Source organism: Notechis scutatus, chromosome 5 (assembly GCF_049901735.1).
Source record: "Notechis scutatus isolate UNSWTSFEM ecotype Mainland chromosome 5, rNotScu1.2, whole genome shotgun sequence".
Classification (NCBI taxonomy): Eukaryota; Metazoa; Chordata; class Lepidosauria; order Squamata; family Elapidae; genus Notechis; species Notechis scutatus.
The window spans coordinates 72695436-72711267 of record NC_142013.1 but is presented as its reverse complement, the minus strand read 5'-3'; the positions used below and the strand labels follow the sequence as shown (position 1 = coordinate 72711267).

The 15832-nt window shown below is 37.0% G+C and overlaps 1 protein-coding gene across 5 annotated transcripts in view; it reads left to right on the top strand.

Annotated features, from left to right (window-relative positions):
- FRMPD4 (FERM and PDZ domain containing 4) overlaps window positions 1-15832 on the top strand; it is a 196949-nt gene that overhangs the window by 132889 nt on the left and 48228 nt on the right. For 3 of the 5 annotated variants that reach the window (XM_087967030.1, XM_087967028.1, XM_087967029.1), the window contains 2 exons: window positions 9444-9604; window positions 10280-10382. The exons of 1 other annotated variant lie outside the window; for it this stretch is intronic. In XM_087967030.1, the coding sequence (XP_087823156.1) occupies window positions 9444-9604; window positions 10280-10382 (264 nt within the window). The remainder of the gene's footprint in view (window positions 1-9443; window positions 9605-10279; window positions 10383-15832) is intronic. One more of the 5 variants, XM_087967032.1, reaches the window with a different exon arrangement.

Here is a 15832-nt window from a genome sequence, read left to right as displayed (position 1 = left end):
ATTGGGTGGTTTTTCACACTTCCTGGACATCTCATGCCTCCTCTACTATTCCAAGTATTCAAAGGACTGCATTTGCCACCTTTAAATTCTAGCAAATAAAGGAAAATGGTGGCATAGCTATTGCCCTCAAATAATGTAATTAATGTAAAAACAAAATAATGTAAAAACAAAAGCACTAGCACAGAAGGTGCACAGCTGGATTCACTTTGGCTATGAAATGAATCCAATCCAAATTTTTAAAAGCTGAATTGTACAATTTTTGTTTGTTTGTTGAAATTATAGCCATCCTGTTTCAGAAAATTCTGGGCGGCTTTACAAAAGTAAAACAGCAAAAGACAATAAAAATCCAGTGTAATGGAGCAAAACACACATGCCTGACAAATTCCTGAAGCCCATCTGACCCTCAAACCCAAGGCCTATTAGCAGGGAGCTAAGGTTTGAAGATTATGCAGATCATGCAGATCTCAAATGAGGATATTGTTCATAATTTCCCTTACATTTAAACAAATTTTAGATAACTGGAATTTATGCCCATCATTTCTGATCCTAGTTTTGGGGGTAGTGGAAAATAATTTATGAACATTTGAGTATCCTTTTGTACACCTAACCACTAATACCATCTCTTCACTTAGTCTTTTTTAGTTTCTGATTGAATAGCCCAAGTTCCATTGGCTATCCTAATAGAGTATGCCCTCATGTCCCTTGTACCATCTACATTACCCTCCTTTGAGTCTTTTTTAACTTGTTAATATTATGTAATATTTTGTTTTATAATGCAGCCCAGAATAGTGCTAGTCCTTTTAGCAGCTGGCTCATATTGCTGGCTCATGGGCAACTTGTAATCAGTAACCTCACCCAAGTCCTTCTCAAAGTGCGGCTTTCAAAACCATGAATTCTCCATCCAGTAATTGTGTGCTAGATATTTTCCTTCTTTTTCCCTTGCATTTTCCTTAGTTAAGGGCTTGTTGTTCTTTTCAGCCTATTCTTTTAACCCTTTGTAATCTTCTTGTATTGTTCAAAGTATTGGCCAGAGTCAAATTTGATAAACAGCCCATCCTGACAATTAGAACAATTAATTAGTGGAACAACTTACCTCCAGAAATTATGGATGTTTCAACACTAGATGCTTTTAAGAAGAGTGTCAATCTTGAAGCTGACCTGACCGAAGCCATCTTGGAAGCATCAGTGTTGCCACATTGGAGCTGAGGAATAAGGAGGGGGGATTTTAGATAGCTGGGATTTTGTAGCCAAATCAAAATACTTTCTCTTGGGAACCAAGGACATTCTCACACCTGATCAGAGGAAGGTGGAGTGATATCACCAGGCAACAAGACAGCTTTGTAATTGGACCATCCAACATTGTTTTGAGAAGCTGACAAACTTACTTTTAATTAGGTGAAAACCATGGGACTCTTCAGAGTCGATTTTCACCAGATCTGTACCAATATTATATATCCAATCAAGCTATTCTTTGAGAAATCTACCTGCCTCTGAGTTTTGCTTGCTATGGGTCTATTACTTGGAACCCTGACAAAGAGATTGGATAACCATTTGTCTGAAATAATATAGGTTTCCTGCTTGAGTAGGGGGTTAGATTAGAAGACTTCCAGGGACCTTTCCAACTCTGCTGTTCTGTTATTTCCAAACTAAGTTTCCAACTAGTTCTGCTTTTCTAAATTCTGATCTTAACCATCAATTAATATTAACTTTATTTTTATATTAATTTTTATGTTTAACTTATTAGTCATTGAGTGATGGTGTACAAAATTAATAAATAAATGTATTTAATACTTTATGTTGCATCTTTTTTCTGTTTTGTCTTAGAATTAATGTTTAATACTATTAGACATGAATAATAGTAGTTCTAATTGTTAATTATACAGGCTTATGTTGATTTCTGCTGGTTTATGACCATAAATAATCATTTTTATTTATTATGTAACCATCTAATAATTAGCCTTTCTTTTTTATCTGAATAACAGTCTCTTTCTGTGTTATGCCATAAGCTGGAAGATCTGATTTCATGTAAGAACATAGAAAGTGCCTAGAGAAATATAAAACAAACAATAGTTTATACAATTCCTCTTCCATCAATAGAAATTGGTTGTATAGAAGCATAATCCAAAACTTGCTTACCCTTTAATAATATGTTTCTTTTCTGCACAATAGAATACTGACTTATCTGGCTAAAGTTGCTTGAGTTCATTATTACAGAAATATAGTTGCTTGTACACTTCCCAAACTTCAATAACACAGAAACATACTGCTTCATCTTCTCTTTTTTAGAATATAAAGACCTTTGACAAATAGATAATAGTCTCCTATTCTGGAATCCAATCCTTGATATCAGGAGTTTGTTTCCAATTATTTAAAATAATATTATTTTCCATGCCCAACAGAGCTAAACATTTGTATGAAATAATAAATTACATGTTTTAGAAGTATATTTTTTATATCATGTGAAAAACTGAACTATAATGTCTAGCCCCCAAAATTAATTAATTGAAACCAAAATAAGATTGCAGCTGAACAAGACCAGATCATATGAGTTAAAGAACTGTCAAATTTCTTACAAATAAACATCTGATGTCTGCTGTCCTTTTGTAAACATTTGTTAAAGGGCCTAGCACATATTTTAGTCCTTTGTCTATTTTTGCTTTATCCAGTACTCTGTTTCAGTTTCAAGAGGATTTACTAATGGATATTTGTGAGATTGAAAATTGCTTTCTCAATTTAGTTCACTTTTATAGCACATATTTGTTGATAATGTGACAGATATATTACACACACACGTAATAATATGGAAGAAGTAAATCACTGTAGTATATGGTATCAGATACAGACAATAGTTAAGCATAGAGTTGCAGCTGAAGGATATTTGAGAATAAATTATTTGCAAAATTTCTAATACTGTTCTGCATTCCCAATTATACCTTTTTGTCAAAATGAAAACAAATAGTTGAACTTTAATTTAAATGAATCATTTGCAACGCATTTAATGCAAACATTTGCTCATTTGATAATCAGTATTTGTGATAAACAGATAGTTAATATGAGAAAGAGCAACTCAGAGACAATTTTATTTAACCTTATTGATTTACAAACCGTTATCACTGTCCCCTGAAGAACAATTGTACAGTTAATCAAGGTTATAGACTAAAATTTTTCAAAATTAAACTGTTAAATGTCAATTTCTTAGTTGACAGGTACAGTATATACTCGAGTATAAGCCGAGTTTTTCAGCCCATTTTTTGTGCTGAAAAAATCCCCCTCGGCTTATACTTGAGTCAGATTCCCCTCTGAAAAAAAATGGTGTGGAGCTCCGGAGCTGGGCAGGCGCTTCCCTGCTTCCATGTTTCCTTTGCAACTTTTAAGCATGGGGGTAATCGGAAGCAGAAAAGTTCTTGCATGAGGATATATTTTTCTTTTTTTAACTGTTTTTAGGGGGGAAAGACCCACCGTCATGTGAGAATGCTCAGACACGAAATCTATCCGCCCAAAAATAAGTGTGTGTGTGTGTAGGGGGTTAACAGAGGGAAGATGTAGGGAGAAGGCAAAAGCGATGGAAGATCCTTCAGGGGAAACTGAGGGGAGACTCACCCTTGGTCCAGATGAGCCCCTTCCCGCCCCTAAGGAAGCAGAGGCAGCCAGCAAGGGCAGGCAAGCCCCGCTTCACAGACTCCGTCCGTCCTCGCTCCCACCCAAAGCCACGAAGTCCCCAATCGCGCAGCCCAGAATCACCCTCCCTTCAGGGGGCAGCAACGACGGCCGGTTTTTCCGAGACAAGAAGCTCCGCCGTGCAATGAAAGCACCCTGGCTCTAGGCTCAGAAACAACGCAAGCCGAGGTCGCTCGGCTCCGCCGGCTTCTCCAACATCCGGCACCGCCCTGTTCTATGTGCCAGGCCCGGCAAGTCCGAGCAGCCAGCGTGTGGAGCAGGGCGGCGCCGAAGATCGTTGGCTGCCTCTTTCGCAGCACGGGAGGCCTCCCCCGGCTGGCCAGCTGCTCTCCTCCTTCTCTGCCTGTTTGTTCTGTGTGACCGAGGAGGAGGAGACCAGCCGGCTGGTTGGGGGAGGCTTTCTGCGCCGAGGGAGGCGGCTGTTGGTGTCCGGCTTTGCTCTGCTTCTCCGGCGTGGCCCTGTTCTTTACTTGGGCAGCCGGGCGCCCGCAACGGGAAGGGAAAGGCAAAAAGCGTTGGAGAAGCCGAGCGGAGCTGAAGTGACCTCGGCTCGCGTTGTTTTCTGAGCCTAGAACCAGGGCGCTTTCATTGCACGGCGGAGCTTCTTGTCTCGGGAAAAACCGGCCGTCGTTGCTGCCCCCTGAGGGGAGGGCAATTCTGGGCTGCGCGATTGGGGGATTTCGTGGCTTTGGGTCGGTGGGAGTGAGGACAGACGGAGTCTGTGAAGCAGGGTTTGCCTACCCTTGCTGGCTGCCTCTGCTACCTTAGGGGCGGGGAAGGGGGCTCATCTGGACCAAGGGTGAGTCTCCCCCTCAGTTTCCCCTGAAGGATCTTCCGTCGCTTTTGCCTTCTCCCTACATCTCCGCTCAGGTGTCCGGCTGAGCCCCAGCCCGTCGGGAGTTGCTGCCGCCAGTGCGGCTCCGGTCCCGCGTTGCCTTGGGAAGGCTGTGGCAAAACCAGGAGCCGCTGAGCCTGAGCCTCCGGTGCCACTGCTGCTGTTGCAAGCGCTGCCGCGGCTCTTCCTTTTGCCTTTCCTTCCCGAGGCAACGCGGGACTGGGGCCGCGCCGGAGGTAGTGACTCCTGACTCAGGGGGCCTCCGAGGGAGGGGAAGAGAGTGACTCCTGCCTCCCACTGTCATCATCATCTTCTTCTTTTGGGTTAGTGAATCAATTAAACCTTTCATGATAGTGAGATCGTTTCCCAAATTAATTATTTTTATTTTTGAAATTTACCAGTAGCTGCTGCATTTCCCACCCTCGGCTTATACTCGAGTCAATAATTTTTCCCTGTTTTTTTGTGTAAAATTAGGTGCCTCGGCTTATATTCGGGTCGACTTATACTCGAGTATATACGGTAATTTGAAATCTCTGGTGGATCTCCAAATTCTATTCAATTGTTGTTTGAAAAAAGAATTAGTGTTATAATTCAGATAGTGTGCATGCCCTCTTTCTCTTTTTCTCTCTCTGAATTAAAATTATATAGGCTTTAATTCTAAGTATTATTATCCCCCCCAGTATTACCAATTATAAGCAGTATTTATTTGCTTATAGATGTAGATTTGTTTCTATTTTCCTGTTCCTTTTTATGTGGATTTATACATGTCATATAGCCTTTGGCATGTTTGTGCATGATAATCTTTATTTTTTTACAATTACATTTCTGCCATATGCTCACCCAGATGGCTGTTACTTATATGGTACTATACAATGATGTTACTTTAGAGGATTTAAATATTGTGGAGAACTTGCAGACAAATAGAATGTTAACAAAGAAAAAATAGACAATAAAAGTACTGAGATCTTTGGTGAAAACAAATATAAATATGTAAGCTAAAACTACAGAATTCTTGTACCTAAATTTTAGAAATGAATATCATTTTAATCTATTAGAACTTAAAAAGTGCAGTTCATTTATTGAAAAAAAAACATTTAAATATATTGATTGACCTTTATGGTTTTCCTTTGTATTAAGCATTCTTTTCCTTACTGTACAACTTCAAAGATTCTAAAATGTACTCATTTTATCATGGTGTGGTTCAGAAGTTTAAAACTCAATTTCACTGAGGGCCGCATCAGTTGTGTTTGACCTTGGGGGGCCAGGGGGTCATGGCCAGAGGTGTGTGGCCAGCTCGATGTCACTAAATGAAGCTCCATTTTCAGCCACAATGGCCTCCTTCAGCCTTCTGCCAGCGAAAACAGCCTCCCCGAGCTCCATTTTCACTGGCAGAGGCACCGTGGGAAGATCCTTCACTGTTGCCATGGTGCACCTGCAGACCAAATCTAAGCACCCCAGCCTATGGGCCTTGAGTTTGACACCCCTGATGTAGTTTAATTTTTAGTGCAATAAAGACAATAAATGGATTCCTCAAGTACTTTATTTTATCATCCTGATTGTAATCATTTTTAGTTAACTTTGAAAAGATACTGATATTTTTTAAACAGTAAGAATATATTTTTATAATTAAAACTGTAGTCCCCAGCAAATTTAATAGGATATAAAATTGACTAAATTTAGTGACACTTGAAAAAAAATGGATATGCAGTTGCAAATCAACTAAGATCCATATTTATTTCATTGGAATTGGTATGAAAGAACTTCATAATGGGTCATGCTCAAAATTCTATACATTTTTAAAAAGATTAATCAATGTCTATGAGAGAGATAATACTTTAGATACAGTGGACAAGTATTCTTTTTTAATTAAGTTTTGCAACATTCAATATATGTATACATGTATGAATATGGGTATATAATTTTATCAATAGTTTTAATTATGTCATATTAAATTTCGGTAATAAACGACAAACTTTCTTCAGTTAAAATACATCTTGGTAGCTTTATAAAAAGAGAGGCACACATCTCTTGATAGTATACAAAGTTACTTCATTATTTTTACATATATCCTAGGATCTCTTATCAGGGCTATTTAAGGAATTCAGGGGCAACACCAGGTTTTCCAAGCTGTTGAATGTCTTGAATGTAAACTGAGATATTAAAACTCTGTATGAGAATGGAAGACCCTCAGGATCTTAATAAAAAATGTGCAAAACTATTAAAACTCTGTAAAAGTAATTGTCAGGATTCCGGCAGTTACTTTAAAGAATGTATTGTATATAAAAGTCACCAAGCTATAAAATCCTACTTTAAAAAATAATCTGTTGGACCAATATACCCATTTGCTAATATAGGGCCATGTTAGCTCTATAGATCAGTTGCTCTGAAAACCCCCCCAGCATGACTTACTTATTAGCTGTATGGTTGAATAGGTAAACCAAGTAATTTAATAACCACATGACCTCAATATGCTGATCATTGGTGTCTACAGGGAAAGTCTACAGGAGATTTTGTACGTAACTCATAATATGTTCATATAAAGTCTAGCACTTGGTCCAATACAGGTAGTCCTTAAGTTATGACTACAATTGAGCCCCAAATCCATGTTACTGAGACATTTATTAAATGAATTTTATGACTTTTCTTGCTACTGTTGATAAGTGAATCACTGCAGTTGTTAAGTTAGTAACATGCTTCTTAAGTGAATCTGGATTCCCCACTGACTTTGCTTGTCAGAGGTCGTAAAAGGGGATCACATGTCCCCAGAATATGCAACAATCATAAATATGAACCAGTGGCCAAACATCCAAATTTTAATCACATGACTGTGTGGATGTGGCAACCATTATAAATGTGAAAAACAGTTTAGAATAGAATTTTGAGTTTGATCCTTTATGAAGTTCTTCTGTACCAATTCAAATGAAATATAGGTAGTCCTCAACTTACAACAGTTCATTTAATGACTGTTCAAGGTTACAGTGACACTGGAAAAGTGACTAATCCTCGTTTTTCACACTTATGACTATTGCAGCATCTTCATCGTCATGTGATCAAAATTCAGATGCTTGGCAACTGATTCATATCTTTGATGGTTGCACTGTCTGTCCCAGGGTCATGTGATCACCTTTTGTGATCTTCTGATAAGCAAAGTCAATGGGAAAACCAGATTCACATGTTAATAACTTAACAAATGCAATGATTCGCTTAACAACTGTGGCAAGAAAAGTCATAAACTTGGTCAAAACTCACTTAACAAATGTTAAAGCATCGATCCAGCCCAATACAATGGATGTTAATAAAATGGCCGGATACAGGGAAATTTTAGATAATCAAGGGAAATTAAAAAGTAGACAGGAATTGAAAGAGCAGGGAATAAACATAGATTGGTGGCCTTACCTCCAACTACAAACAAGATATAAAAAAGATAGCAAGGAATTTGGAATAGATATTGAACCACAAAAATTAGGTAAACTTTTGATTGGTCCAGATGAGAAACTGTTATCAAAGATATATAAATACTTATTAGAATTTGATAGAGCAGAAGAGGTTGTGAAGGGATCAATAATTGCGTGGGCCAAAAATATTGGACACAGTATAGATTTAGAAGAGCGGGAAAGAATTTGGAATATAAGCCACAGGATAACGAAATTGGTGGCCTATAAAGAAAACCAACACAAACTGCTTTACCAATGGCATTTGGCGCCTGCAAGATTGGCTAAGATTTATCCAAATTTAAAACTAAATTGCTGGAAATGCGACAAAAACATGGTGGTTATGTCCCGAAGCGAAAAAATATTGGAAGATAATACAAATGTGGTTACAGGAGCTAATTGGATGTCAAATAGATTTTATTCCAGAATTATATCTTTTAGGGATAATAAAAAGGAATTACAATAGAAAGATAAAGTATTTGATGTTACACGTATTAACAGCAGCAAGGATTTCCTATGCACAGTATTGGAAGAAAGATTGCACACCATCTGAAGGTTTAGGAATTAAAAAAAAAATTGGGCAGAAATGGATAAATTGACCATGGAAATAAAAGGAAAAGTAGATTCAAAATGTTATGCAATATGGGAGAAATTGATTGACAATAGAAATAAGAAAGGAAAATGTATATAATAGATATAGAAGGTATAGTAATAGTGTATGTATATAAGTGTATATGTATGTAAATGTATATAAATGTATATGTATGTAAATATATGTATATGTATATAAAATGTCACAGTACTCTTTACTAAGTAATAGAGATATGTAAAAAGAAAAAAACCCAATAAAGTATTAAAAACAAACAAATGTTTTACTTAGCAATATAAATTTTAGGTTCAATTGTGGTTGTAACTCGAGGACTACCTGTAAATGTGTCCAAGTGGATTTGCAACTGCATACAAGTAGTCCTCGACCGTTGTTGTGAGTTTTGCCTCATTTTACAACATTTCTCATCATAGTTGTTAAATGAATCATTGCAGTTCTTCAGTTAGAAACACAGCTGTTAAGTGAGTATGGCTTCCTCATTGAACTTTGCTTGTCAGAAGATTGCAAAAGGTGATCCCATGACCCTGGGACTGTGCAACTGTCATAAATACATGCCAGTTGCCAAGCATCCATTTTTTTTATCACATAACCATAGTTATGCTGCAATAATCATAAATGCGAAAAATGGTCACGAATCGTTTTTTCTCCATTGCTGTTGTAACTCTGAACAATCACTAAATGAATGGTTGTAAGTTGAGAACTTCCTGTATCCATGTTTACTCAACTTACCAAATTTATTTTTTATTGTACTAATTATGCTGAGGACTATAGTTTTAATTATAAAAATACATTCTTACTGTTTAAATAGTGTTGATATCCTTTTCAAAGTCAATTAGAAACTTGTGTTTGGAGCTTACCTAGATTTTAAAATGTCTATCTTCTTTTCCCTTAGTCACATGATTCAGACTGCTCCTTTTGATGATCCCCGAATAGACAGTTGCCAAATTATACCTCCAGCACCTCGGAAAATAGAAATGAAAAGAGACCCAATTTTGGGATTTGGTTTTGTGGCTGGCAGTGAAAAACCTGTTGTTGTGCGCTCAGTAACACCAGGTATGATTTCTGCATTTGGCTAACATTAATCTAGTTGTTATATTGGTTCCTACTTATCACCGCTCTTCTGCTGATAGGTTTCCATTAGTTAGTGTGTCACAGCCTTGTATTCTCTAGATGTGTTGGGACTAGAACTGCCAAAATCCCCCAAAGCCTATGACAACAGTGCCTGGAAACTCTATCCAAATACATGTAGAAGACATTTCATTAGAGAAGGTTGACATTCATTATTCTATACTATTTTACTACACAAAAGAGGCAACACTGTAAGACAGCCTCTGTAGTCAAAATTCTTCGGTTTGAATCATACCTGTAGCTTAGTAAGCTATAGTACTAACAGTGAAGAAGAATGCAAGCAAGCAAATGGCTTCTTCCAGAATCTTTCCACAAGGGCCTGGAGTTTGCTGGACTCCAAGTAGTTTTTTCTTGCTTTGCTATATTATTGAGGACCACTTATCCAGATATTGCAATGAATGATTCTAAAGACTGAAGAGCAAACCACAGCTAAAGCCACATCCAACCATTGGTTCAATTTGATTTTTAATTTGATATTGCAGAAAATGCATTGCACATTCATGTGTCAATATGGGAAAATATCCCAAGCATTTTCAGCATCAAGCATCTGCATAACAAACACATTATACAATAAAATATAATCTGTGCTTGTATTTCCAGGTGGTCCTTCTGAAGGAAAACTTATACCAGGAGACCAAATCATTATGATTAATGATGAGCCAGTAAACACTGCCCCAAGGGAGAGAGTCATTGACCTTGTCAGGTAGTGATTGCCTTTTTCTTATTTTATTTTAAGTCATTGCCTTTGTTACCTGAATCCAATATAAAATTGGAAGACCGATTATTACATTGTGGTGTTTTATTTAGGGCTGGTTGAAAAGAAATGTGCTTGGGAGCATTTTTAGGCAAGCTAAAATACCAAAAACGTTTTTGTAACAACAGTGAATGGAAGCAAAAAATATTGTTATCCATACTTTAAATATGTATTTCTTCTTTTCCCTATAACCACTGTAGCAGATAGAAATGTTATATTGGTTAGTAGATGATGGATGATTCTGGCAGGTGTCAGCTTCAACAAATTACTAGTGAGAAATCTGACAGGTGAAACTGAGAGCTGGTTATATGGGCTCCTGTATCAGGGTTATCTTTGAAAAGACTAAGGAATAAGAATAAAGGCATCATAGTGATTAAGAGTAAATAGAATGAGTGTATATCCTTGTAGAGTGGCTATAAGGAAATGGAAATAAAATGTGTTTTGTTGATAATGGGATTCTTTATTGTATTATGACTTTTTCACTTTTATCTGCGTCTGTAATAACTACAAACATGCAATTTATTAAATAAAAATAAAATGTTCTCAGGAATCAGAATTCTTCCCTATACCAGGTTCTTCTTTTGCTACAGTAAAATACAGTATACATTAGTTTATATCTTGATCTTTGATATAGTGAATCAGGATATCTTTGCAGCTTGTTCAAGAAACTCCATTTGCTTAGACTCTTTAATTAGATATAAATTTTCAAGATTAATTCTTGTATTTCTCTAGTACCAATTTAGCCAAGCAATTGTAAGTGGATCTTCTAAGTTATGTCAAATTCTCAGAACATTCAGTGCTAATCTAAAGTTTGTATTTCTTAATAATTAAAACAAATCCAATACTTACAGCATGCTAAAGCATGATAAAAATAATTTACTCTGCCATTATGGCAAATTAACCCTGTTTGACTGACTGACTGACTGACTGTTTTTGTCACTCTGTCTGGTCCTTATATACTCACACTTAGAAATTGTGTATTTATCATGCATAAAATCCATCCTTTCTGTTTCTGTTGCAATTTTGAAATTTCAGGATTTAGGTTTGCTGTACAAAGTAAGAATGAAAGAGAAATATGTTCCTTCTTTTCTAATTCTTTATGCCATACCTATCCATTGCATAAATAATTTATAGTAACTTTTAAAATAATAACTGAAATAAATATAAACATTATTATATTTCAGGGCAGTCGATCATAGCAGTTTTACAACCTCATAATCCCAAAGGTGCTTTTTCAAGAGGCAACTGGACTGTCCTGTTTTTCTTTGAAGATGTTTCGCTTCTCATCCAAGAAGCTTCTTCAGCTCTAACTGGATGGTGGTGAACAGAAGAATTTATACTCCTTGCAATCAACTGGTCATTTGCATTCTTTTTTTAAAAAAAACAAATTTTATTAGTTTTTAAAGACAAACAAAACATAAACCTTGTACACATTAAACCTCTTTCCCTTGTAAATTTTTACAAGGCAGATAATACAATATTTTATACAGTGTGATTTTAATATATCCCATTTCTACTTAAATATCTTTTAACACTCTCATTTCTTCTCTTTAAATTTAATCATCATATTCATATTTCCCTCTGTCTTGTTTGCAATTATTCTCCTCCCGCTTTCCTCCAAGGTTTTATTGAATCTCACATAGACATAGACACACAAAACACATAAAGTAAAACTTCTTTTTCAAAAAAGTAGCTTGGCCCCGGATTACCACTCTTTGTATGGACTTCGAATAAATTCATATTCATCTTATATGCCATTACCTATCTTAATTACCATCCTGTAACTTCTTTATAACTTCTCCCCGCTTTTCACTCTTCTTAATTCTATTTTGTTTATTAACTTAATTTAAATCATTATATTTCTATCCTTTGTCCATTGTTTTCCAATTGTCTATTTATTTCATTCCCCATAATAAAATAAAAGAATTTCTCCTGAAATCACAAATCAAAGTATGATGCCTTTCCATCGCACCTCTAAATTAACATTTAAGGTAACTCCAAATTCCCTATCTGATTCTGCTTAGTACATACTACTTACAAAAAGAAAATAGTGAATCCATAACATAATTAAATATATCATTAAACATTAAATCTCATAGCATTCCAATTATCTATTTCAAAAACAAGTATTACAATAATATATTCATACTAACATCCACACAGTAGTCAATTAAAATCTATATTTAAACTAAGTATTTTAAACCTTCCTTTTAATATTTTATTAAATCTTAAATTCTACCATTATTAAACCTTTAATATTTTAGTCTTTACTCAAATCTTATAAAATTATAATTTTCTATTTCTAATACAAATACTACAATACTATCATATGTACCTTGCAGAATCCTTTTAAAACAAAATTATATTACCCTTTATCCCTAAAAAAACATTTCTTTTTCACATCTTGTTTTATACCCTCGTGGCCTTTTTCCCCCTTCTTCCTCCCTGTCTTATCCCATCTGGTCTTTTTACCCCCCTTAACTTCCCCTCTCTGTTGTATTTCTCTTTCCTTTTGCTTTCTAGCCTTATATTGATTTTGCATCTTATTTTTCTCTTTCTTAAATATTTTTTTAAGTCTTATATCCTTTTTTTTCCCTTTCTTTCTCCTTCCTTTCTTAAGCACCTCTATGGGTTCATTAAAGATGGCTTCTTCTTCTTCTTCTTCTTCTTCTTCCATCAATTGTTGTATTTGCTGATAAGTAGCAAGCGCCATTTCTAAAAAGCAAAAAATTTCTCCCACATCGTCTTTCTTTATTTTGCCATATTCCTCTCTCAGTTCATCAGCAGATAAAGTCATTGTAAATCCTCTTCTTCTTCTTCTTAAAACAGCCAAAGATATTTCCAAGCTTAAAGCAAATCCCAAAGTCCCAAAGTCACCAAACAATCCAAACAAAGCACAAAGTTCTTCCCTTCTTCCTGGGTTAAAATCAGTTGCAAAGGGAGAAAAAAAAAAACCAGTCTGTATTTTAAATTCTTATTACAGTAACTTCCAATCTCTAAAATCTTCCAGGCATCTCCTTCAACAAAATCTTAGTATAAATTTTCCTTTTGTCCTCTCCCTTCCCCTTTATAACAAGAAGCTTTAGATTTTTACTTTTTATAGAATAGTAGTATTTTCAGCATTCATTTGTTAATTCCATGTGGAAGGAGAGTAAACTTTCACTTGAAACACTTTCACTCGCCGCTTGCAAATCTCTTCTGGAAACAAAGTATCTTTCAAACAAAAAACCAACTCTTAGATTTCAGGGTATTAAATGTATCTTCTAGTCCCAGTTCAGCCAAAAAAACTTTCACTTCAAAAATTTCTCCTTCTTCCTCCAGCACGATCTTGTCCGGTTGCTGGCTTCTTTGTGGCGGCCATTGCTGACCGCCACTGGACCGACTTGAGAAAAGGAGGTTATGCCGGGTGGGGAAGGGGTCTGCGAACACCCCAACCCCTTGTCCGGATCCTCCCTGTCTTCGGTTGCCTCTACGGGGCAACCTTATCCTCCAGACCCGTCTGGGTCGGAGAAACCAAGAGCGGCTAGCGCGGCGGGGATTGCAGAGATCGCGAAACCCCGCCGCCTCCGAAGCCTGGTGAAACCGGAATTCCGTCATTTGCATTCTTTTAGCGAATCATTAAGGCCACTTGGAGGTTTTTCTGTGTCCTCAGGGTCACCAGAGTACGCAAATGGGTGTGGAGCCTTCTTGGAACTGTTGAAAGGACTATAGACTCCAGTTAAAGACTGGAGATAGATGTCGTATTCCTCTCCCTCTGTTGAAAGAAGGCTGTTCAATTTTGACATAGATGGCCTCTTTGACCCCTCTTTCAAACCAGCGGTCCTCTCTGTTCAAAATGTGGACTTTGCTGTCTTCAAAAGAGTGGCCTTTGTCTTTTAAATGCAGATGGACTGCTGAATCTACTCCTGATGGATTTGTTCTTCTATGTTGTGCCATGCGTTTATGAAGTGGTTGTTTTGTTGCCCCAATGTACAGATCTGCACATGGCTCACTGCATTGTACTGCATATACCACGTTGCTCATTTTGTCTGGGTGTGTTTTATCCTTCGGGTGGATAAACGTCTGCCTTAGTGTATTCTTGAATTTAAGGTGTGCATGTTTGTTGTGTTGGCTGAAGATCCTCCTGAAGCTTCTTGGATGAGAAGTGAAATGTTTTCAAAGAAAAACAAGAAAGTCCACTTACCTCTTGAAAAAGCACCTTTGGGACAACCATGACCTAAATGACTGAGAATCTCCATAAACATACAACTTCGTAATGTTTCTCATGTTTTGCAACTCATAATTATAATTGTAATCTTTGTTTTCATTTCTATTTTTTCTCCTATACCCGTGATGACGAACCTATGCCACACATGTTGGAAGTGGCACGCAGAGCCATCTCTCCGGGCATGTCAGCCAACACCTGTTGCTTTTCAGGTTCCGGCATGCACATGCGTGCCGGACATCTGGTCTACACGTGCACGGGAGCGCTGGAAACAGAAGAGCAGCTCCATGCGTGCCAGCCAGCTGGTCTTTGTGCTCACGGGAGCACCATAAACAGGAAAAGCAGCTTACCGAAGTGCATGCATGCACCGGCCAGCTGGTCTTCATGTGCGCTTACGTGTTAGAAACCAGAAGTCCAGGTAGCCAGCATGCGCTCCGCAAAGCTAAGCTTCTGGTTTCCAGTACTCCCATGCACACACATCAAGGAGCTGCTCTTCCGGTTTACGGCACACACACACACACACGCTCCCATTTCGCCATTCAGTGTTGAAAAGGTTAGCCACCACTGTCCTATACTGACTATAAAACATAATTCAGAGTGAGTTTTAAAATCCAACCTACATATTTGCAGATACATAGTATAATCTGTGCTTTCCAAGTTAAAATGTGGATGTAACGTTCCATTGTGTTCGGAGAAAACCATATGCCTAATTTTGAGGCCAGGGGCAGATGGGTTTTTGCCTTAACTACTTCCTTTTATCCCCACCTCTCCCCCTGGGAAAAAATTTGAGATAGAAAAGGTAGGGCAAAGGAATGCTAAGTCAGTGGTTCATACTTCGCTCTGTAACTGGTGCAGATTCAAGCTTAAAGACGTGAATCTGTAATCAACATATTCATTTTTAATTCAGAACATGATATAAACACTGGTAAAACAAACAAAAATGAGATGGTGATCACTGTGTAATTATTTTTGTCTGTCTTTTTAATATTCCACGTCTTCTATGGTCCCAACATTTCATGCACTATAGACCTCCCTTCCATACAAGACACATATTTCAAGTTTTACACAAAACAGAATTTAAAATAAAGCTGGCTAAATATAAATAGTAAGTGACCAGTGAACAATTTATCAGTTTATGCTACTCCAATGATTTTGTGACTAACATTATTTTCAAACAATCAAAACCATAAATGGA